This window comes from Perca flavescens, chromosome 7, assembly GCF_004354835.1.
Source record: "Perca flavescens isolate YP-PL-M2 chromosome 7, PFLA_1.0, whole genome shotgun sequence".
In the NCBI taxonomy this organism is placed as follows: domain Eukaryota; kingdom Metazoa; phylum Chordata; class Actinopteri; order Perciformes; family Percidae; genus Perca; species Perca flavescens.
In genome coordinates this window covers 25,739,565-25,763,984 of record NC_041337.1, presented here as the reverse complement: position 1 = coordinate 25,763,984, position 24,420 = coordinate 25,739,565, and the positions used below count along the sequence as shown (strand labels likewise).

Genomic DNA, 24,420 nt, shown 5'->3' with positions numbered 1-24,420 from the left:
AGTATTTGTGATTGTGCCAAAAAAATCAAATTAAACGAGATGTGTCAACAAATCTAATTCAACGATGGTATCAGATTAAATTAAATATCGCAGCACCAGCGGGCTCCCTCGTGACAAAAAATAAATATAGTCATAAGCCACCGTTCAAGTTCATTGAACGGCCGTCATAAGCAGCACTAAGAGGCACTACGGTGAGCAGTCAGAAATTCTTTGGCCACATCCACCGATGCAAGCATCTTCTGCTCACCTTCCTTAGTCAGGATCCTCAGCCTTGCGGGGAAAAGAAGAGATGGCTTAAATCCAAGATTGTAAAGCTCTGCCATTACCCCGCGATATTGAGCGCGCTGATCCAGAACTTCCGGACTGTAGTCATTGTAAATGGCGATCGGGTTGCCACGGTACTGCAAGGAGCCTCTTCTTTTACGGGCTTCAAGTATCACCACCTCCTTGGTCTGATACCGACGAAAACGGACTATTACCGCTCTCGGCCTCCCACCCTGTTTTGTCTTGGCGACCAGAGCCCGATGAGCCCTGTCAAGTTCTGGAGGAGACTGCAGAATCTGCTCACCCATAATTTCCGACAGCATCTCAGAAAAAAACCGTGTGGGCCGAGGACCCTCAACAGACTCCGGTAAGCCAATGATCCTGATATTATTTCGCCGACTGCGGCCCTCCAGGTCCGCTGTTTTGGCCTTGAGTTTAGCGTAGTTCTCAGTCAGATCGGCGCACACCGCTTCCAGAGAGTGAATCCGCTCGCAGAGGTCATCTGCGTTAGATTCCAATGATGTTATTCGTGTTCCATGGTCCGACACCGAAGCCTGGACAAGGTCAAGCTTTGCCTCTAAAGATGTCAAAGCAGTTTTGAAATCCGAAGAGAGTGCGGTTCTGTGTTCCTCCAGTAAGCTAGTCAAGGCTGACATGCTAACCTCGCCATGAGCCGCGATAGCGTCGTCTTTTGTGTCTTTCTTCGCATGCTTGGTTGCTTTGGATGCCATTTTCTGCTTCCGTGTATATTAAAGTTGTTATCTTATTACAATCAGGGAAAATAAACTAGTAGAGGATTATAAACTGATAGAGTAGAAGATGTGTACAGGGAGCGCGAGGTAGACGCGTCTACTCCATTTGCATTTCGAAGGTTTACCTCTTTGACTTTAGTTTTGCCCAACTCTCCGGTCTCAATGAACCAAGAGCTTTTTACAGGTCTAATTTAATTTTTTGTTGCCCAACTCTCCGATCACAGTGGACCAAGAGCTTTTTACAGGCTAATTTAGATTTATTTGTTGTTGCCCAACTCCCCAGTCACAGTGAACCAGGAGCTTTTTACAGGCTTTCTTTTCACTCTGTTAACAGTTCTTATTTTGCAATTTTGTTTTACTGTTTAGTTTTCTTTTATACTCTTAAGATTTCATTCAATTTACCAACGGCACTCTTGTTCTTCTTCACTCAAAAATTTGGTTATGCTCAATGTGCAGAAGTTAGATATTAACAGGTCTCTGCTTACCTGTTTTGAGTGAAGGAAAAACTGGAGTCCGTCCTGTCTGCTCGATTAAGGGGAAAGTCCTCTGGCGCCACTTAGTGGATCGCGTCGGGGTCACCACTTTGTGCGTTTCAAAATCCACTAAGTAGGCAAGGAGAGGATTTAAAAGTTTAACAAGTATTTATTTAAGTAAAATCATAAGAGCATAAACGTGTACACGGGTCCGAGTTGAGCAGGCACACAGGCTTCTCTCATCAGACTGAATTTTCTGGCTTATACATGAATTCATATATCAGTCTCTAAGAGCATTTTGATTTGTTTATTAAAAGTTGGAGGAGTACCGTGGTTTAGACTTAGCCTCCCCTGGTTGGTGCACAGACTGGTCCCAGTCTTTTGGCACACGCCCTCTTCATCAGTTCTTAGGTAGACTTTAACTATGCTGATGGTCAGAGAGAACAATGCGCCGCTGTTCCCTGTCACAGGTTGAGGAGTAACTTATTGTCATGGTCAAACTGATATCAAACTGATATTAACTTTGTTGCTGCACTCTTGTTGCTTTCTGACCAAGTGTGACTAAGCTGTCACAGTGCTCTTCCACTAAACACACATCTATAATTCAACTATCATTTGTATCCTCATAAAGCATAGCCAGCTTGACTGATTATTTTTACAAGCCGCAGGCTCTATCAATGAGACTCGCGGACAAGAGGCGTGTATTTCCCCAGTCATTTGTTTAAATAACTCAACACATTATAATTACACACATTAAAAGATTAACTGAAACCTGTGGTAAGAGATTGCTGGTGTAACAAGCTCACTGACTGCTCTCTCACTCGCATACACCGGGCATTTAGCTAGCAGGAAGAGGGGAGTTTCAGGCCCTGGAGCTCTGTCAGAGCAGGGGCATTTAGTTGTCTATTACCCCAAGAGACGGTGACTTTGCGCGGGTATGGAGTGCTGTGGGCTGCCAGTCGCGATGGAGCTCCAAGTACCTCATAGCAGGCCGGGGTCTGTGAAGGAAGGCAGGCTGGGCGGCGAGGCAGCAACACAGGCAGCACCGGCGCTGAACTCCGACACACAGTCGGACAAAATTTGCAATTAGCCATCCATTTTCGTAAAGCGACCCATATTTGAGCTTTACATAGTTGATTTCTCGCATAAAAAAGTTTCAGAAGTGAATTTTGTAATGGAATAGCAGAGATCTGCGTGACATAGCTAGATTCAGAAGACTACCTGATCTCAGGTCAGTTGTGTAGCCTATGTAAATGTTGGGGCGTGACCGTTCTCTTAATACACCCACGGGCTGACAAAGGTTTTTGGGAGGTTGACGTCAACTTCCAGCTTTGTTGAGATTCGCCCGTTTTCAGCGGCAGTTTCAAAATATGAGATTTTCATAGTAAAGGGGTGGGACTTTGAGCTTCTATGTATGTCCGATTTACCCACCGAACTGTCGTTATTCAACTATGACTGGGTGAAATCAGTTTTGCATTCTATCACCCCTTTAAAGGAGAAGGGTTGGCCGGTAATAATCATGTAAAAGGAGAACAGCAAAAGTTTACTTTTCTATCAAGTAGCAAAAAAGTTTTAGCGTCAACATGGCAACGTCCTGCGATGTGACTATCGCGCATGCGCACATCGCGATGTAGACGATACGTCGAGGTAGTGTTAATTTTAGCGGTTCTCACCATAATTCTAAGCCGAGGAAATGTGTCTGTCTGGTGGAGAGGACGGCGAGGTTGTTGTTTTTAGTAGAGATGGCCCGATACCATTTTTTGCTTCCCGATACTGATTCCGATACCTGAACATGTGTATCGGCCGATACCAAGTACCGATCCGATACCAGTGTGTCATATATTTTATTATGTTTTAACAACTGTATACTACTATCCCTGTATGGATGTGATATTATATCTTTGTTGTCGGTCTGGCTCAGGTTAAACTCTTTGTAAGACATGAACAAACACAAACAATGAATGCCTCAGAGATTTCTTTTATTATCCAGTCAGTTATAACGGAAAAAGAACTTAAATAAACTACTTTAACCTAGATTTTCTTTAGGGCTTTATTACATGGTATCGGATCGGTGCATTAACTCCAGTACTTCCTGATACCGATACCAGCGTTTTAGGCAGTATCGGAGCCGATACCGGTATCGGACCATCTCTAGCGGTTACTACTGTAATTCAAAGCCAAAAAAGTGTGCTTGTCAGTTGGTTACAGAGCTCCGCGTGAGCACAGGCTTTTATGACTGTCAATATAGCCAGCATCTAACATCTACTCCGCTGTGCTGTGAAGTAATGTCTGGCTTTGTGAATCAAGCGTCTAACATTTGTTGTGGATGCTGCGGTCTCAGCCTTGTAAACAACGCAAACTTCGAGTCTGGAGAGAAGGGTGCGGGGGAGACGACTCTCTCCAGTATTTTGAATTTGTACTGCAGTAACTCTTTTAAACACTAGCTGTCAGTATTACATATTGTACCTTTTAAATCTTTTACTATAACATGATTGGATATTATGTTTAAGGACTGTGTTTAATGATTATTTTCATCATCAATTATTCTGTTGATTAAGGTGATGCCTTCATTTCTTTTATGCAACCAGCAGTTCAAAAGAAATTGAGTTTTACAATGATATTCTACAAAAGCAGCTAATCTGTACATTTGGAAAGCAGTGTTAATTAAATAGTTTGATCCACTAATCAACTTACCATTTCAGAAGTATGTAAAAGTCTATAAAGAGGCAGTAGCGAGGGCTTATTAGATACCCAAAATGACTCTCTTCAGGTGTAAACAAACACATCTTTAACTCTACTTCAGACCCAAAACTTTTTGATGCGTCTGATAAACCTGAGAGAGAAGATACAATTTGGCAGAGACGGAAAATCTAAGATTTCTTTTGATAAACATCTGCTGGCTTGCCAATATGGTTTTGAAAAGGAATCTGTCTAAGATCTTGATTGTGGAAGGAAATTCATTTCTGTTGAGAGGATAGTGCCTCCTATGACTCAAAATAAAACCAATAATTTATCAGCGGAAAGGTGACCCAAACAGTTTTGTTATACATTTTGTTTCAATTGTTCAACTTAACTCTTCAGTGTCAGTGCAGTCATCTACTTCTCTTCATTCTGAAGGTCAAACAGGGTTTTTATCAGCAGTTTGGTATTGGCTGCAGGCAGAATAAGCCACCTCCTTTTGTGGTTTATGTAGGTTAAGCAGAGGAGACCCTTCTCCAGTGTTCCCATGTGAACCCTAAACAACCCCAATGAACCCTCTTGGCTGGAGACCATCCAGCAGTATCCAATTGCTGCCTCTCGAACCTTCCCAGTTCAACTACATGGACTCTGAAGGTATTGATTAAGTGTGTGAGCTCCTGCATTGCTTCGGTGCTCTTCATTTTCTTCTTGTTTTCTTTGTTAAACTGTGCTCGGATGCTGCAGGCCAAAGGGAGCACAGGGGGGCGGGGATTAGATATGACACCCAGCTGGGATTGGCCCGAGGGTTTACCTGTTTAAAAATATCTTGTGAAGTGAGTCAATGCAGGTCAGCATTGTTCACTGACCCAGGTCACTAATTTGTGCAAGGCTTCTAGGCCAATGTATTAACTACAGGCTTATCCTGAGTAAACTTGTGCGTGTTGTAGGTATTTGCAGCTTTAAAAACAGAATTAGAAAAACAGTTTCTTTCCGAGCAGTCAGAGGTCCAAATTAGAATCAGCAAGCTGCAGGTGTGAGGAAAATGTTACAGGTCAGATACTGTGGCCACATTTACATGAACTCTTGAGATATGCTTATTTGATTTTGTGTTGTTTAACATTATGCAAACCAAGCATATACTGCACATTGAACAAGAAATATAAAAATTTATATTTCGGCCTCTGAACTGAAGCATAAGTAACAGTGTGGTGTTTTTATTTATATTAATGGCCGTCTAAAATGATTGGTCGATTAGTCTAATAATTAGTTGATCAATAACAACTTTGATAGTTCGTCATTTATCAAGTAACACTACTTCCATACGATGTATAAAGTGTGTTCACACTTTAAAAGTGACTACTCAATTAATTTTAATTAATTTAATTTTGAGTGTGCTCTTGACGGACACTATTCCCCCACAATGGTATGCACAAATAAAATGGAGGAGGTGCTCACACCTGCAAAACATTCAAATAAATTGTGGGTAGTGGTGAGTGCCAAAAACTGAAAAACAAGAATAAGGTATTACATCTCTGTAAAGCAACTGCCAGTTAACTTCTTAAAGAGGCATCAACAGGTTTTAGTTACACCTTGATTGACACCCGAAGTCCCATGTCCTCCGCCATGTTGTAGTGTCAGGACGATTGTGATTGGTTTAAAGAAATACAAACAAGTTTTTTTCCTATCCCAGAATAGATCAGCGGTGTAGTCGGACCATACTCCAGCTACCAGTAATAAAATTAGACTATTTTTATACTAACTGCTAAAACAGTTTATTATAACAAGTAGTATGTCGTATATACTGTATAGAATTAGTATCTAGTATGGATTTGGGACACCATCTTTGAGTCTACAGCCACACTATGCCTTTCCAATTTTATCTATTACTTGTTCCTATTGAGTTAGGATACACTTACTCTACCAATGAATGTAATATCAATACATTTTGTTACAGTGGGGGAAATAAGTATTTGACCCCTTGCTGATTTTGCAGGTTTGCCCACTTACAAAGAATGCAAAAATCTACAATTTTAATCATATGTACATTCTAACAGTGAAAGACAGAATCCCAAAGAAAATTCCAGAAAATCACATCATATGAATTTATTAAAATTGATAACCATCTGATGAGGAAAAACAAGTATTTGACCCCCTGGACAAACAGCAAGTATTCTGGCTCCTACAAGCCAGTTAGTCTTTCTTTAAGACACAGCCCCAATCCGAACCAATTATCTACATCAAATACACCTGCCTCACCTCGTTACCTGTATAAAAGACACCTGTCAACACCCAAACAACCAGCATCCAACATCCCCACCATGGGCAAGACCAAAGAGCTTTCTACGGACATCAGGGACTAGATTGTTGATCTGCACAAGGCTGGGATGGGCTACAAGAGAATCGGAAAGCAACTTGGAGAGAAAAGATCAACTGTCAGTGCAGTTATCAGGAAATGGAAGAAGCACCACACCACCGCCAACCTCCCTCGGTCTGGGCCTCCACACAAGATCTTGCCTCGTGGGGTGTCCCTGATCATGCGAACGGTGAGGAATCATCCCAAAACCACAAGGGGGGAACTGATGAATCAACTGAAGGCAGCTGGGACCACAGTTACAAAAGAAACGGTTGGTAACACATTACGCCATCATGGATTGAAATCCTGCAGCGCACGCAAGGTCCCCCTGCTCAAGAAGAAACATGTACAGGCCCGCATGAAGTTCGCCATTCACCACCTGGACGACTCAGAAGAGGCCTGGAAGAAGGTGATGTGGTCAGATGAGACCAAAATAGAACTTTTTGGCCTCAACTCAACTCGTCGTGTTTGGAGGGCAAAGAACACCGAGTACAACCCAAAGAACACCATCCCCACCGTCAAGCATGGTGGTGGCAACATCATGCTTTGGGGGTGCTTTTCAGCCAGGGGACGGGACAACTCCATCGTATTGAGGGGAGGATGGACGGGGCCATGTATCGTGGAATTCTGGACCGACATCTCCTTCCCTCAGTGAGAGAGCTGAAGATGGGTCGGGATGGGTGTTTCAGCACGATAACGACCCTAAGCATACCGCCAAAGCAACAAAAGAGTGGCTGAAGAAGAAGCACATCAAGGTTCTGGAGTGGCCTAGCCAGTCTCCAGACCTGAATCCGATTGAAAATCTTTGGAGGGAGCTTAAAATTCGAGTTGCCAGGTGACAACCTCGAACCTGAATGATTTGGAGGCTGTCTGCAGGGAGGAGGGCCAACATCCCTGCCGAAATGCACAAACCTTGTCACCAACTATAAAAACCGTTTGACATCTGTGCTGGCCAATAATGGCTTTTGTACAAAATATTAACATGCTGTTTGTCCAGGGGGTCAAATACTTGTTTTTCCTCATCAGATGGTTATCAATTTTAATAAATTCATATGATGTGATTTTCTGGAATTTTCTTTGGGATTCTGTCTTTCACTGTTAGAATGTACATATGATTAAAATTGTAGATTTTTGCATTCTTTGTAAGTGGGCAAACCTGCAAAATCAGCAAGGGGTCAAATACTTATTTCCCCCACTGTATAAGAAATAATCAATTAGAAACATGTTTTGAATACACTTAAACATATGAATTGATCAGGTCCGTCTCTTGACTTGAGGTCCAGTCAACAAAACAAACCCACAAATGGGATTTTAAGAAGTCATGAACCTTCAACAATGTCTGAATTAGAAACCCCTAGTAAGCCTTTGCATGGTATAATGACGAGACTAAAAAATGAGCTGCACTAACACACACAGGGTGAAGATGGAGTATTTTGCAAATGCAGTGTGTATTTGAACAGTATGTGTGTCATGACTTAATTGGTTAACTGCCTCCCTCCCCATCACCAGCCTTCAGTATTGTGTAATTCTGTTACACAAGCGAGGGGATGTGATGCAGATCTCCTTAGTATGTAAGCCAGTCCAACATTAAAAGCAAGATGTTATACAATATCCATTATCCATCAGAGCCACAAATTGAAGGGCTATTATTCTTGTGAATGACCTGCTTTTGGGAAACGGGCAGTGTGCGGTCAGTTGACATCGGTGTAGTGCATCCTCAGACTGTTAGTGAGTTTATCAAAGGAGACTGATCCGCTGTTAGTGGTTGTAAATGAAAGGAAATAGCGCTGTCTCAATGCTTATCTATCTATCTATCTATCTATCTATCGAAAGTTTGACTTAATGCAGTTCATTTTCTTGGTTCTCTAATGCTCCCCCCTATCTATTTGTTTCCTCCCTTGTTTAAATTGTGTGTGTGGTGAAGTTGAGAAAAGGTTTGATTTTTAAACAAGAAAGCAAGGGGGGGAGTAGTAAAACTGGAGGGTGTGTACAATGTCAAGCTTTTCTTCTAGTAAGCTGAACAGTGGCATTATTAGCCAGATATTATGTAAGGCAGCTTATGCTAGCAGCTGTCTACCCCCTGCCCCATACTTTTTCTTTCTTTCTTTTTTCAATTGCAGATTTTTCCATTTTTTAGCTTTTGTAGATTTTGAAACTGTTTTCTGGAAAAACACTTTCACGTTGACAGCAGAACACACGAGTGACTGACGGATATTTAATATTGAAGTCAGTTTCCCACGGGCAAATAATTTGTTCTGGTTGGAGCGGGTGGGTTGACGGGAAGGTGAAAGGCTGCTGCAAAACAAGAATGCGGCCACAAGCTTTGGCTTTTTGTACAATTATACAATTTCTGATCAGGAGAGTTACTGTATTTTTGTACAGTTTCACAATCTGCAACATTCTTGCCGGTCCGGATATTCAGTTTCCTTTTCAGATTGTATTGAAACAAAGAAATGCAAAAAAGCAGTTCTGTTTTGGTGTGCAGTCCAAATAAATATTGTTCATAGCCAGTGCATGTTTATTTTAGCTGCCCAGTTTGAAGATGTTAGTTAAATAGCACCAACATTTGGCCTAATCATAACTGGCCTGGCAACCCAAACGACAAAGGTTTTGCTTCCAGATTTGTATGGTGACTTATGGTGTCCCCACCCCCCCATGAAAATGATGAGCATTAAACACTTAATTTTCTGCATTCTTGTGAATTTTTATGCCCCTATTTCTACCTTTTCTGAATACAAAATTATTGCAGGCAATGGATGACCTTCAGGTAGTTAAAAAGGTTGTAAGTTAAGAAGAAACTGAAAGAAGAGTCTAACCTAAATTCTGGACTATCGTGTTCTGTATGTTATGTAACTGTTATTTTACAGCCTGAAGGCCTGACATGATGGCCTGATTTCCTGGTGTATACAGTTACATAAATCCTGATAAATCAAGTACTTTTTGGCAGGATGTGACTTCCAAGTTATGTAGGCTATTAACAAGATGTACAGGATGTCTCCCGGAGTTTAATGTGACCAACATTTGACTGTGTATAATGTTACTTTTAAGGAATGTTTATTTTAATAAGACTCATTCTTCACAGTGGCTTTAAAGTTTCTATGTTTCTTTTTCAAATACAAAACCTATTTTATCAACCTATAATATATGGTCATGCACTCTGCACTACAACAGCAAAAGGTTTTTCATGCATTTTAAATGTGAAGTTATTGTAAGTTTATAATCAACTGAATGTACTGTGTAGCATCTAATTTGGTACCGGTGATATTTTTGGCAGTGTGACATCTTGATGACAGGTTTTTCCATGTCAGTCCTTAGAAAGTTACTCTGTTGGTTTTAAATGGCAATCTTAGACATAGATGCACAAAAAGTATGTTCACAAGTAATGGGTGCACATAAAGGCCTCCAAGCCAAAATCTGCAGCCAACACTTTCCTGGCATGTCATTTTAATTACTTTTTAAAAAGTTCTCATAACCTAGTTAACAGACCTAGAGAACTCCTTCAGTAACCGGGGTATTCCTCCATGTGTACACCTTAACCAGGGTATGATCCAGTTAAGCGTCTTTGCATGCTTTAACTGCCCCTCCCCACTCCACTAGAGTGGTTTTTGAACCGGAAATAATCCATCAGTGCACTGTAAACTGAGTCGTAGTCGTTTGCTATGATACCATAGAACAAAACAGCGATTCCCGAATCAACGGGCCATCGGCAGCAAAGAGCCTGCTGTTTTACTAAACCCGCAGAGGCATCCGCTAACACCGGGATGTGGCAGAATAGATTGTCCATCTCCGGGGCTGTCAACGTTTTGTCTCGGCAAAAAAGTGGAGGGACCGAGCAGCCCCCGCTGCAGCCGCTGGCTAATATTAATATTAGTTATCAAACAAAGTTATCTTGCTAATTTCAACCCTACACTGTAGAATAATATTCTTACTATTTGCAGATAAATGTAATAAGAATGTAAAAGGTTTCCATAAGAGGCCAAGTGTGTTTTGGTGTATGCTTACAGTGGGGGAAATAAGTATTTGACCCCTTGCTGATTTTGCAGGTTTGCCCACTTACAAAGAATGCAAAAATCTACAATTTTAATCATATGTACATTCTAACAGTGAAAGACAGAATCCCAAAGAAAATTTCAGAAAATCACATCATATGAATTTATTAAAATTGATAACCATCTGATGAGGAAAAACAAGTATTTGACCCCCTGGACAAACACCATGTTAATATTTTGTAGAAAAGCCATTATTGGCCAGCACAGATGTCAAACGTTTTTTATAGTTGGTGACAAGGTTTGTGCACATTTCGGCAGGGATGTTGGCCCACCCTCCCTGCAGACAGCCTCCAAATCATTCAGGTTCCGAGGTTGTCGCCTGGCAACTCAATTTTAAGCTCCCTCCAAAGATTTTCAATCGGATTCAGGTCTGGAGACTGGCTAGGCCACTCCAGAACCTTGATGTGCTTCTTCTTCAGCCACTCTTTTGTTGCTTTGGCGGTGTGCTTAGGGTCGTTGTCGTGCTGAAACACCCATCCTCGACCCATCTTCAGCTCTCTCACTGAGGGAAGGAGATGTCGGTCCAGAATTCCACGATACATGGCCCCGTCCATCCTCCCCTCAATACGATGGAGTTGTCCCGTCCCCTTGGCTGAAAAGCACCCCCAAAGCATGATGTTGCCACCACCATGCTTGACGGTGGGGATGGTGTTCTTTGGGTTGTACTCGGTGTTCTTTGCCCTCCAAACACGACGAGTTGAGTTGAGGCCAAAAGTTCTATTTTGGTCTCATCTGACCACATCACCTTCTTCCAGGCCTCTTCTGAGTCGTCCAGGTGGTGAATGGCGAACTTCATGCGGGCCTGTACATGTTTCTTCTTGAGCAGGGGGACCTTGCGTGCGCTGCAGGATTTCAATCCATGACGGCGTAGTGTGTTACCAACCGTTTCTTTTATAACTGTGGTCCCAGCTGCCTTCAGTTGATTCATCAGTTCCCCCCTTGTGGTTTTGGGATGATTCCTCACCGTTCGCATGATCAGGGACACCCCACGAGGCAAGATCTTGTGTGGAGGCCCAGACCGAGGGAGGTTGGCGATGGTGTGGTGCTTCTTCCATTTCCTGATAACTGCACCGACAGTTGATCTTTTCTCTCCAAGTTGCTTTCCGATTCTCTTGTAGCCCATCCCAGCCTTGTGCAGATCAACAATCTAGTCCCTGATGTCCGTAGAAAGCTCTTTGGTCTTGCCCATGGTGGGGATGTTGGATGCTGGTTGTTTGGGTGTTGACAGGTGTCTTTTATACAGGTAACGAGGTGAGGCAGGTGTATTTGATGTAGATAATTGGTTCGGATTGGGGCTGTGTCTTAAAGAAAGACTAACTGGCTTGTAGGAGCCAGAATACTTGCTGTTTGTCCAGGGGGTCAAATACTTGTTTTTCCTCATCAGATGGTTATCAATTTTAATAAATTCATATGATGTGATTTTCTGGAATTTTCTTTGGGATTCTGTCTTTCACTGTTAGAATGTACATATGATTAAAATTGTAGATTTTTGCATTCTTTGTAAGTGGGCAAACCTGCAAAATCAGCAAGGGGTCAAATACTTATTTCCCCCACTGTATTTAGCTTAAGCCATAACTATAAGATAGTTAGGGTCACAGTGGCCTCGAGCAAAGTACACAGAGTAATAATAAGTGAAATGGGAGCAGAATGTTCTGCTTCGTGTGATAGCAAATGAGACATAATACAGGGGCCCCCACCCTGGCGGTTGTTGTGTGAAGATAGCAGTCCCGGTGCGGAAGAAGTAGAAGGGACCCAAGAAAGAAAGTATAAGAGATGAGGGGAAGAATAGATCGGGGCTCACAATGTCTGACAATCTAGAGATACGTGGACCGGCTCTGGACCGGCTTTTGTCTGTTGCTAGGGAAACGGAGTCTCTGCGTGGCTAGTGATCCCACAGATCTGTGTATTGAAACTCTGATGCTTGACTGATTAAACAAATGTATTTGACTTTATCTTATCGTCTTATTTGGCTCTTGCTTAGGATCATTGTAATTCCAATTTAACAAATGCGTGGGGTTATATAGGTCTTTTATTTGGAGTCAGACACATTGTCCCAAAAGGGTGGACACAGGAGGAAAACCCCAACAACTGGTTAATTAATAAAATTATAATGAGCTGAACAAGTTGTCAGTCATCTGACGGGAACACTGTGCTTTCCTACGCTGTGACAATAGAAGTATCTCAACAACTATTCAGTGGATTGCCACAGCATTTGAACGGACACTCATGGTCCCCAGAGGATGAATCCCAATGACTTAAGTGACGTCTTGACGTCAAGTTTAAATTTGTAAAATACATTGGTTTATGACCAAATTCCTGCTAAACATCACTCCCATGAACCTCAGCTGTGTTTTGTGCTTAGCGATGGTAGCACATTAAATTAAGTTGGTCAACATTTTGACTAGAGGTTTGTGAATGATGTAGAATGCGCGCCCAGCAGGACAACAGACTTTTCCTCTGTGCGCTCTGCTTCTCGTCACTGGGGGCGCATGTTAATCAGTTGCATGTTTTCATACAAAAGGAGCTTTACACACAACCTTATCAAAGCTGAAAGTTTGATGACTTCGTCGTGTTATAGCCTACATTTTATGTAGTTTTGATTTGGGTGGTCATTTAGGTTTAAAAGGGTTGTAAATCAAGTTATGTATTCAAGTAAATTGTATCACATCTACGGAAGAGGATTAGGGCCACATGTAAAAAATGTATTTGAGTTCTGAGTATAAAGTCAAAATTCTGACCTTAATCTCAGAATTCTGAACTTCAATACATTTTTTCACATGTGGCCCTAATCCTCTTCCGTACACATCAGTCAACTTTAATCAAATAAAACAAGATCTACCTGGTTTTTGTGGGTAAACATTTATTTATTTTTTTATCATTTGTTGAAACACTTTTACGGTTCAAATGACCTGCAGTCGTGAATGCCGTCTCCAGAAAATGGCAGCATTGGTAATTTATTAAAGGTGCATTGTGTTCATAAATTATAAAGTGGAAGGAGGTTGTCTAAGACAAAGCAACAGAAACCACGGGTCACGTCCTGTCATCTACCAACCGTAAATATTGTGGGGGGGAAGGGGGTTATCTTTCATTAACCCACGGTAAAAACAATTTTGTCTTGATGAGGATCAGTGCTACAGCACTGAGGAGGCCCTCCACATAGTCCTTGAACTGATTTGAAGAGGTTTTGCAGGAAAATGAGCTGTAGTTTTATTTCACTCCCTTGAACACGAGTGGAATAAAATGAGATGCAATGAAAGCATGATGATTATTTTTAATTTTTTTTGCTCTCAAACTTGCTGCTATCATCTAAACTACACTGCAGAATTCTACTTAACACAATGCTGTCGTAAGTATTCTGTTACAAAGCTTTCACAAATTTGCACGTTTCCCTTTCGAGATGTTTCTACACATAGCAACATCAGTAAAAGCGCGTTCACTATGTTCCTGGTTACTGATTCTCAGTCCATGAAGTCTAGCTGGGTTAGATTCATGAGGCTTGTAAAACCACCCTGTCGTGCCAATAAGTCAACTTGGCCGGGTCTGCCTGTTATGTAACGTTATGCAAGGTGAGCTGGCAGGTGATCAAGAGTAAACCTCCCTGTGATACCGTGTGTCTGGGCTCATCTGAGTGGGAGTGCATAATATTCAAAGCCTTTGTTTTTAACCAAGCGAGACAACAAAGGCGATCATTCTTGTTTACTTTGGTAGATGTAAGGAAATGTTTCACTATAGCTCGGAGGCCTTGGTGAATTCATCTGATTTATATATTTTTCTTGTTTGAAAAATGATTTGAATAAGTCTTTTGTTTTCTAAATTGCTCCGAATTTCTGTAATGTTGAGGTTTCTTTAATACTGCTGTTGATTATGACATTGGTAATGATGATATTTTTGTGTTCCGTTGTAACAATTTAAATTATGACTCTTGTCGTACATAACTAATAATTATAGAGCTATAAAACAAAACTGGATAAAAACTTTGCTTTTACCGAACCACAGCTGATAATGAAGGGCACGGCAGCAGTCTGTGGTTACAGTTTGATAGTTTCATGCCTGCGAGTAATGTGAGTGTAATTTTCCTGCTGCTGAGAGATGAAGCTTTAAAAGCATCCCAGATACTCTTGAGAGCCTCTCTCTCTCTCTCTCTCTGGAACATTTCCTTCTGTCCATCTGCTCTGCAGCTCTGTCTCTCATCTGAAGGTCATGATCTTTGTTACATCTCTTACAAAAAGGACCTTTAATACGCTCCTGTCTTTACTTTACCTATAGAGCAGCAGAAAGAAAAGAATTTGATGCGTTACCTTACCTCAGAAGATCTGTAGGGCAGATGTATCTGTATTTCTATTTAAAAATGAAATTTGTATGATACTACGTACTCCTTGATTTGTTTTTTTAATGCAAATACAAACTATAAAACAAACAATTTTACCCTGTATGAATACATGGTGGATTGGGACATAAAGGTGAGAGGAATTCTTAAACAAATTAAATTTCTATTGCAGGACTTCACTGGTTATATATCCTAAAAATTGGGTATCATTAGTGATGACCCAAAGACAGGAAGGATGTGTGTATTAAAGGAGAATTCCAGCCGATTTTTACTTACCGCTATATATCTCCGAATATTGTCGATAGGAAAAAATAAGAAAAAAAAACTGCTAGCAAACTGGAGTTGCTGCAGCTACGTCCAGAGCTCCTAGTTAGCTAAAATGCCAGTTGTCGGGGCATCTTATAAAGAGTGCTTTTGTGCCTCTTAACTGACACAAATGCAATTTACGTAACGTAAATTTGGCCCTTACGTGACAACAAGATGCGTTTTCAAAAAAGAAACTGTTTAAATTCAAAGTTTGGACTAGTATAGGTTCCCGTAAAAACCCTCTTTTTGGCAAGTTTTATAAGCACATTTTGAATATCTTAAGTCCTCCAATAAAATTCTCTCTAAACTTTGTTCTTTTTTATCTTTGCGTAGCACTCAGTTGTGCTCAGAGGTATCTGCCACAGCTGATTTCACTCCAGTATAGTATCCGATTTTGCACTGGAACTGACACACAAGGATTGTAATATATGTTTGCTATTTTAGTCCATGTGAGTATATTTTGTTACTTACTTACTTAGTTTCAGAGCATCCAATCCCCTGACAGGTATTTTTTTTTGAAAGTGCCTGCTCTGTGCCAAACCGTTTCCAATGATGGCTTCTCAGATGGTTCTGTGTAACTAACCATCTGGCGCGTCGGGTTACGCAAACTTACCCTGTACTATGATACTGTGTAGAGGGCTTTGGAGTGAGGATAAAGCAAAATTAGCAAACTAGATTACAAAAAAATTGGAGTTTTCCCCCCTTCCTGTTGTTTTTTTTTCTCATGAGAAAAGTTTCAAACTGTGTGGTGACAGATGGCAGAGAAGGAACGATCACAAGTCATTTACTGTACATCTAAAATCCATTTATTCTGTGGGTCTGTGTGTATGTCTGTACTTCTATCTATCTATTCGTTGACACGTGTACTCTTTGTTTCAGGTGTGTGCCATGCTGCGGTAGCAGCAGCCTATAGGCTAGGATGTCTGTTGAAGAGGAGGAGCGGCTGAATGGGAGGAAGAGGGGGAGCGAGATCTGCTACATCACTGATGAAGACAAAGACAACGATGGAGATGATGAGGACGAGTGGATACACCCGTATGGTGAGTCGTAATGGTAGATTATGGCCTGATCTGGTTCCCATGCTCATGGGAAACCTGGAAAAGTCATAGGATTTCAAAATCTAATTTTCCAGGTCTGGAAAAGTCATGGATTTGTTGTGTTTTATGACATTAATTGTTACATTAATCTTCCGTGGATAACCTGTAACATAACGGCAAATTTATTTTCTGTATCTGTTAACGTAATTTAGTGTTCATGCGTGTCGTTTTGTTTACCATCAGGTACAGTGCGTTTCTTCAGTTTTCTCCCCATGTTCCGTCCCTCCCTCCATCTATGCCGGCTAGCTGAAGTTATGTTTATATAGAGTTTGAATCTGATATGTTTAAATAAATAAATAAAAAGGAGCTGTTAGAAGAAACTGAACCAGCGGCTGTACTGTCCACATGTGACCTGATAGGCTTTCCACATCAGCCTTTGGCCTTCTGTCCTCTCTCAGGAATCAAACTCCTATTAAACTCTCTTGTCTCAGTTTGTATAATGAATCAACATTAGTTCTAATAGATGCTGAGTCATGTGTGTGCATAGATGTGTCTGTAGCAGTGTGTTTTTGTGTAGGAGGTAAGATTTAAACTTTAGTTGGATAACTTTAATGGTGTTGGTCTTTGGACGACTTTGACCTCATTACGAAGAGAGAAAAGCTTGTGGTTTTTAGAATCGGGTTTTTAGAACTAAGAGATGGAGGGAGGAGGGGCAGCGTGATAAGAAAGTATAATGTTAACTTTTCGTCTTACATTTCATAAACACAATGTACCGTAGTAATGTTCTTCAATGCTTTTTCAGTTGATTTGCAGTAAAATAAACATGTTTCTGAAGTGATTAGGTGTCAACTACATGAGAGAGACAAAGTGAGATTAACTGCAGGAATAGCAATTCTCCCCAAATTTAAAATCTGATTCTTCCTTTTTCTTTAGTATTAATGCTTTTACTCCGCCACCCATAGCTGCGTGTGCCCTCTTGTACTTCGGTATTTGTGAGCACCAACTTCAGTTTTAGACCTTTTTAAAGAGAGGACATTTTGTCTGGTATTCATGCCTGTTTAAGAGTTAGGATAAACTCGGTCTCTCGGTCTCTCTCTCTCTCTCTCTCTCTCAAAACACAGACAGCAACAACCAAGTTGAATCTTCTAAATGTTTTGATTGTGTCACTTTTGAGGCATAAGGAATAGTTTGACATCTTGGGAAATACGCTTGTTTTCTTTCTCTTAAGCTTAGCTTACACTGGGAACAGAGTGAAACAGCTGGCATGGGTCTGTCCAACGGTTACAAAATCCACCTTTCAGCACATCTTATGCTCAGTAATTAACACATTACACCTCATTTGTTAAATTTGTAGCATCTGTTACAGCTAAAAGACTGGAGGCAAGGGATTAAAATATTCAAGGATTTGCAGTACTGTGTGGTAGAGATGCACCGATAGACTGGCCGGTGACTGGAATTGGCCGGTTTTCACGTGCTCGGCCATGACTGGCGACCAGCAGGTCAGTCTGACATATGCCAATTTCATGCCGGTCAATGCTAAAATTAACTGACAACATAAGTTATAAGAGTTACAGTTCTCAAGGACGCACACACACACGGACGCAACAGCACAGTGTCTTTTTCCTTTCTCTCAACTTTTCTGCCGTGTGTTGTGCGTACCTGCTCGTGTTGTGAAGCGTGTGTCCGCGCTATTCTCGCACGTTTAGGGAACCTCATGAATTAACCTGCAACATGTCAGCTGTTTGGAAATTCTTCAGCGTGTGTGCAGAAGACAACAAGTTTGCAATATGCAACACCTGTAAGGAAAAAGTAGGGCGTGGAGGGATGACACCAAAAACCAAAATCAAATTTATTTTGTTGGATATTGGATGTGAAAAGAAGGAAATGGTTCCAACATTGCACTTCAGATGTGTGTGAATTTCCCACACCAGGAGACCTTTATATAGTTCTATTTTATAGTGATCCATTATCTGTTAAAGAAAAGATACAAAATAAATATTTGTGTGTGCTGTAAAGTGGTTAGAAAAAATGGAATCAGAATCTTCTAAAATCTGTATCGGCTGGCCTAACTCGAAGAAAATCGGAATCGGCCTAGAAAGCTGTAATCTGTGCATCTCTACTGTCTGGTCAAACACATTTCCTTACCATTTTAGAAAAAGCAATACATTTTTAAACAACCAATTATTTGTGCCATCACTCCATTTGGATAGATTGCGTAACTGTGGCTGTGATCACTTTGAGTGCCTTAAAGAAATAGTTAAGGATTTGGGAAATAGTTATTCACGTTCCTTTCAGGACACTGGAAGTAGGGCATACAACTAGCTAGCTTTCAGCTGCCTTAAAAATCCATGGATCAATCGATGCTTTCTGGGACATCACAGATTGGAGAGTGGCAGGAACATAACATGCGTGAAGTTTTCCAGCCTATAGCAAGCTGTGAGTCAGTGTTTGATAACCTTTTTAATGTGGCCAGATTTCTTGGTTGGGCCTAGGCAGCACAGACCTGTGAACATGTGAAGAACACACACACACACAAATTACATCAGCATTACCCTGTTTTACGCCATATACGGGTAATGCTAGCTATGTACTTATGTAGGGTGTGTGTGTGTGTGTGTGTGTGTGTGTGTGTGTGTGTGTGTGTGTGTGATAGGGAGAACTGATGTTGATGTACCATTAATCATTCAACAAAAAGCGGTTCAGGTCCTTGTGCTTTCCTGCTTACTGCTCGGGCTTATAAAACTTTTTTACCATTAAAGTTGTGCAACACTTTGTATAACTGACCCATATAACCCAGCGAAGCAGCGACGGTGGCAAAAGCCCTAAAAGTTACAGAAGTGGGTTTAAGGCTGTGAGGTTGCCAGTGCCGTTCCCTTTGGAGGTGGAAAACAGGTGTTATAGTGTCGTGGTATTGCAGTTGTCAGCGATACTGCTCTAACATTGCTACATCTGTTTTTGAGCCCAGAGGACAAAACAACAAGCAAACACTGAAGTTGTGAAATAATAATGCCAGTTTGGCAGGTTGCTGTTTGCCAAAAATACTAAACTCTGAATGTACAAGGAGGACATTTTGAAACAACCATTTCTTTGTAACTGTGACAAAAACTAAAGCATACTAAATGTTAACTATTTTTGCATGATTATTTTCATACAATACTGGTTTGAAATTCAAACAGGAAATATTTTTTTTTTTCCTGGTATGCTTTCAGAAAGTTGTAGGCATTGCAGTAATGTAATATGCAATACCACAGTTGTCCTGAGGGAGTGAACTAAGCCAGTTATAGAAGCATTTATTTAAGTAACTTTCTCTCATGTTTCTTTTTTTCCTTTTTGATATTTGTACCTATTTAACTGTGCTCAACTGTACTCATAACTTTTTTTTCCTTGACATGATTTAAATTGAAGTTGTGATTGTTTTGAACATTTGCACATAGGAAAGTCAATTTTGAATCTGCTAAGCAATCTTTTTAGAATGGAAAAATGTATGCAGTGTGCCACTATATAGGGTCATCTTTTAGTATCATTAACATTAAACAGCATTGTCCTGCACTTACTCACAGTTGCATTTTAAATTTGTAAGAAGAAGTTGGTTTAATTTCTGCTAAGTGCCTTAAAAAACCTAAGCTGACCCTGCATGTGTTGCAGTTAATATGCTTAAAAAATGTTTAAGGTCCTGTAATTTTAAAGCCAATGGGTCAGATTGTGAGGGACATGTTGTAAACTGGATTGATTTACAGCACAGATCGAGAGGGGGATGCTGTTCTTTCAGATCCCAAAGAGCTGAAGCTCTCAGAGTTTGTCGTCTTGCCAGGTGGTAGGAGTGAAAGGTCTGATAGAGGAAAAAAACATGTTTACATGTTCATCTTCCTCACTTTGCAAGTCTATTTTGCTCTTGTGACATCATCACCACCTGCCGTCTCCTGCGTCTGTCCCACGGTTGCCATGACAACTGTCACTAGGACGCCGACCCCCTCAGAGTTGTGACCGTTTCTTTCTCGAGGTTCGAAATCCCCCCCTTTTCCTTTCTCCTTTCACCACCTTTTTTTTTTCGCCCATTTTTGTCTTCTTCTCTTTATACTTTTCTCTTTGCCCATCTGATCTTAATTGATTTACCTTGATCCCTCTCCATTATCATACTTCTCCATTGTCATTTCTTTTCATTTTTATGTCTATGTATGAGAATATTCTTTTTAATTCTTTCATGTAAGGTACTTTAATAGATGTGCTTTCGACAACTTGCTTTAACGTTTATCATCTCTTTCTATTCTTTCTCCTTTGTGCTCTTCACCATCTCTTTTAACAACTTCTTTATAGGTTTGCAAAACTATAAATACATTTTAAAGACGGAAAGAGGCATGTTTCAGTAGGAGAACATAGACCGTAATAATAAAGTGAGTGGGAGTTTAATAATAATGTGACAACATCATTACAAATAGAATATGGAAATGTGTAGAAGTATGGTTCTGTCTCCTGTTGCTGATTTATTCTTGATTTATACCACTGTACATCTATTTGATGAAAATTTGTCGTGCTAATCAGCGTCTGGTACCTTAATCCTTTTTGAAGTGATCTGACACACAGGAAGTGATGCTTCTATATATTTGGTTTGAAGGTCAGGTCAACTTCTAAAAAGTTGAATATGTCGTGTTTTTTCTTAGAGGTTTGGGGTTGTCATGGTGATCACTGGCATCACATACCACACATACGTGTGGGAAATGACACGTTCTGTTTCTATTTGCAGGTATTTTTAGAAGTCATCACTTAGGTATTTCCAAGCGTGCATAAAATGCTGGTTTCTGATTAGAGTTGTGTTCATATGCCCATGCTGGAATAATAATAATAAACAAACCAAAGAAGTTGTCACTCTTGCGTCTTTAAAATTAAAAACTGGTCGAATCTTGGGAACAGGAATGGGCGAGCTCGCTGATATAATTACTAAATTTAGGCCAGAATAAAAAAATAGTTTTCACCAAAGTTAACAATGAAATGCAGTTAAATGGAACACCATGTCTGCGTATGATGTGACTGAGGGAAAGCATATACAAGGTAAATAAGATTGGTCCTAGAATTGAACCCTGGGGGAACTCCACTTGAGGAAACACTCCCTACAATCTGACAAATGTGGTGAAAACCACTGCAAGGCTGTATCAGATATACCAACTCAGTGATGAAATCTATCTGTATTGATCATGATATAAAATTAAGTGGATTTCACTAGATTTATCCATATTCTCTCTATTCTAAGTTGTTCTTGTCACTAGAAGACTCTGTAAATACAAGTTAGCCGTGTTTTTACAGAAAACAAAATATTTGATGCAAGGGCTATACAATTAGTGTGAAAATAACTTTTAATCGATTTGGGGATTTTTCAGGATTTCTTTTTTTTTTTATTATTATTAAATGGATAAGCAAAGCTTCTGAGAGAGCAAGAGAGAATTAAATCATCCTCCTCTGCAACACTGGGCTGCTGGGATGTCTGTTCTGGGTTTTGTGTGTCTGAGAGAGAGTCTCAGATGTCCTGCATGTTATTGGCTCTCTGAGCTCAGATGAGGCTGTCATGAGGTTTAGTCACATCTTTCATAAGACACACACACACACACACACACACACACACACACACACACACACACACACACACACACACAGACTCAAGAGAGCAGGAGAGTAATAGTCTGTTAATTAGCCTGTTGCTCCCCTGCCTGTGTGTAGGCGTGGGTAGGCAGAGTACACTCTCACTCTCTCTGAAGAAAACAAGTAAACATGTTTCCTCCCACGAATGTTACAGGCACCCGGTGGTTTAATCAGTGGCAAGATGCATCACCTTGCCAGCTTCCATCAAAACTGCACCGGTGGAACACCAGGTAGTTCCTAGGTTGAAAGGAAACAGAAGCAATAGTACTATACACACATATACAGGTTTAAGTTTTTTTTCTTTTCAGGAACACCCCGTACACACATTCACACCCGACAGCTGCCCAATACAACCACAGTGTGATGTTGCTCAGCCGACAGCATGTTTCATAATTTTTAAAAAGCAGAATCGTATGTGATGTGTTAATTAAGGCATATAGAGACATTACCGTTTGTTGCTGTGTGACTGCTCATTACAGCGGATGGATCTAATTGCTGTAGACTTCACACTGCATGCCATATTGGATGGTGATGCTTCAGGTGACAAATAGTGATATTTTATGTCTTTATTGGCACAGGTCTTTGGCTTAGTTAACAATAGTGATGTAACAGACCACAGTTGGTCCGTACGAATCAACACTCACGGTTCGGAATGCATGTGAACCACGGATCAGTTGCAAAGTTTAACCATAATAATAGTCTGAAGTAACTGCCCGCTGGTCAAACTAACCTGTATGGTGGGCCGCAGCAGCCTCTTATTTCCGAACATTCATCTCTCCCCCGCCCCCCAAGAGCCAGTGGTCTACAAAATTTCCCAGTAGATTTTTTTTTTTTTGTCCCACTCCACCGCAGAATGTATTAAGATAACGTGTGGTCCTCTACGTTTCCTTCTTCAAACTTGCCGGGGCCGGGAAGCTACGATACCCATTAGCAGCATTAGCAGCACCTGTGAGTTTATCATGTGACAACGAAAATGCGAAAGGCGCAGCAGTATGTCCTGTATGTCCCTTACCGGCTAACGTATTTCAAGATGGCGCATGAATATGGAGCGTCTACCCCAGTTCATGCGAATGCAAACGTAAAATTTCAAGCCAAAAGGAATACTTGGAATTGATGGTGGTGGTAAATATTCATGAAAAAGGGCAACACAGATTTTGATAATGAACAACTAAACAGGTTACACACTGGACCTTTTTAAAGAGCAATTAAAAACGTTCTTGATTTAAAATAAAACTGGCTAAACAAGAATAATATACAAATACAAGAATAAAAGTTGAATAATTATTCAATTTAATAGGTTGTAGGGATGGGTTTGGGAGGAGAGAGGGAGGGGTTTTATTTAATTTAAAAATAACAATGTTCTAAGTAAATAGGAAAAATAGGTTTTGAAATTATTTTTACAACTGAAATATATTTTTTTTAAATTACAGAGGGAAAGTACCATTGGGTACTAGGAACAGAGTTTCAGGTAAAAGTATTGGTACTGATATTGGTTCAGATGCGAAAGGTACCCAACCCTAATGTTAGCCTAATGTTACCGTTAGCTAGTAGCTAGTAGTAACTGGATTAAACACGGTTAAAATGCTGACCGCTAAATGGTGTAAAAGTGTGTCTGTATTTCGCTGTAGAAGATTCCAGCACCGGCACGTACAACAGTCAGCCGCTAAAGCTATGAGCTAAAACACAAACTAGCACTTGGTCACTGCCGTTGTCAGAAAAACAACACAGACAGGAATGTTGCGTTGACTTGAAACTGGTAACGTTAAACCTTTTAAAGTTCTTAAAATACCCTTATCTCATCTGTTTTTGTCATTTAACAACAATTTACTGGTGAAAGAAGTTATTATTGTTAAAGGTTATTGTTGTTATATTTTTAATAAATCATTTAAATTCCACCCGTTTTTGTGCTGATCCGAAAATTGACTGATCCATGACTCAAAACCATGAGTTCTGTGATCCGTTGCAGCCCTAGTTAAGAGTATACATCACCTATCTGTTTTTTGTTGGACCTTAAATGGTCTCATTCACTTTGTGGCCACATGAGGCTTTGAAGGAATACTTCACCCACAAAATGACCATTTGTATATCAGTAACTCAACGAGTGTTGCCTAAATCTTTGAAGAAAACTTTATTTTTGTCTCATGCCTCCACAGTAAAATAAGAATCCAAAAATGGAGAAAAGTCTTGATACATTGAGGTAATAGTCGGTTTAACAACAGCAAAACTATGTCAAAACATCAGTTTACAAGCTCACAAAACTTGTGCAGTATAATCCAAGTCTCACTTATCCAGTCATACACTCAAACACGTGTCGCTAAAACCTTACTATTTAAAGCACTTCTGCATAAAAAGTAGTACACCTGCGTAAGCATCTCAGACAAGTAGCAGAAGCGTTTTAAATAGTAAGGTTTTACTAAAAATAAAGTTAGCCTTTTTTAAGTGGCGACAGTAGCGCTACATCACCACGCTTATCTACATTGGCTCTTTACATTTAAGGTTGATGTGACTGTCGCATGAAACCGTTTTTCCATTAAACTTTCCGGCTTTTG

At 40.5% G+C, this 24,420-nt stretch overlaps 1 protein-coding gene across 3 annotated transcripts in view; it reads left to right on the top strand.

The window, feature by feature from the left end:
• LOC114558727 (helicase ARIP4) overlaps nucleotides 1-24,420 on the top strand; it is an 85,964-nt gene that overhangs the window by 18,608 nt on the left and 42,936 nt on the right. For all 3 annotated transcript variants that reach the window (XM_028582908.1, XM_028582909.1, XM_028582910.1), the window contains one exon: nucleotides 16,083-16,243. In XM_028582908.1, coding sequence (XP_028438709.1) covers nucleotides 16,123-16,243 — 121 coding nt within the window. In that variant the 5' untranslated portion in view covers nucleotides 16,083-16,122. The remainder of the gene's footprint in view (nucleotides 1-16,082; nucleotides 16,244-24,420) is intronic.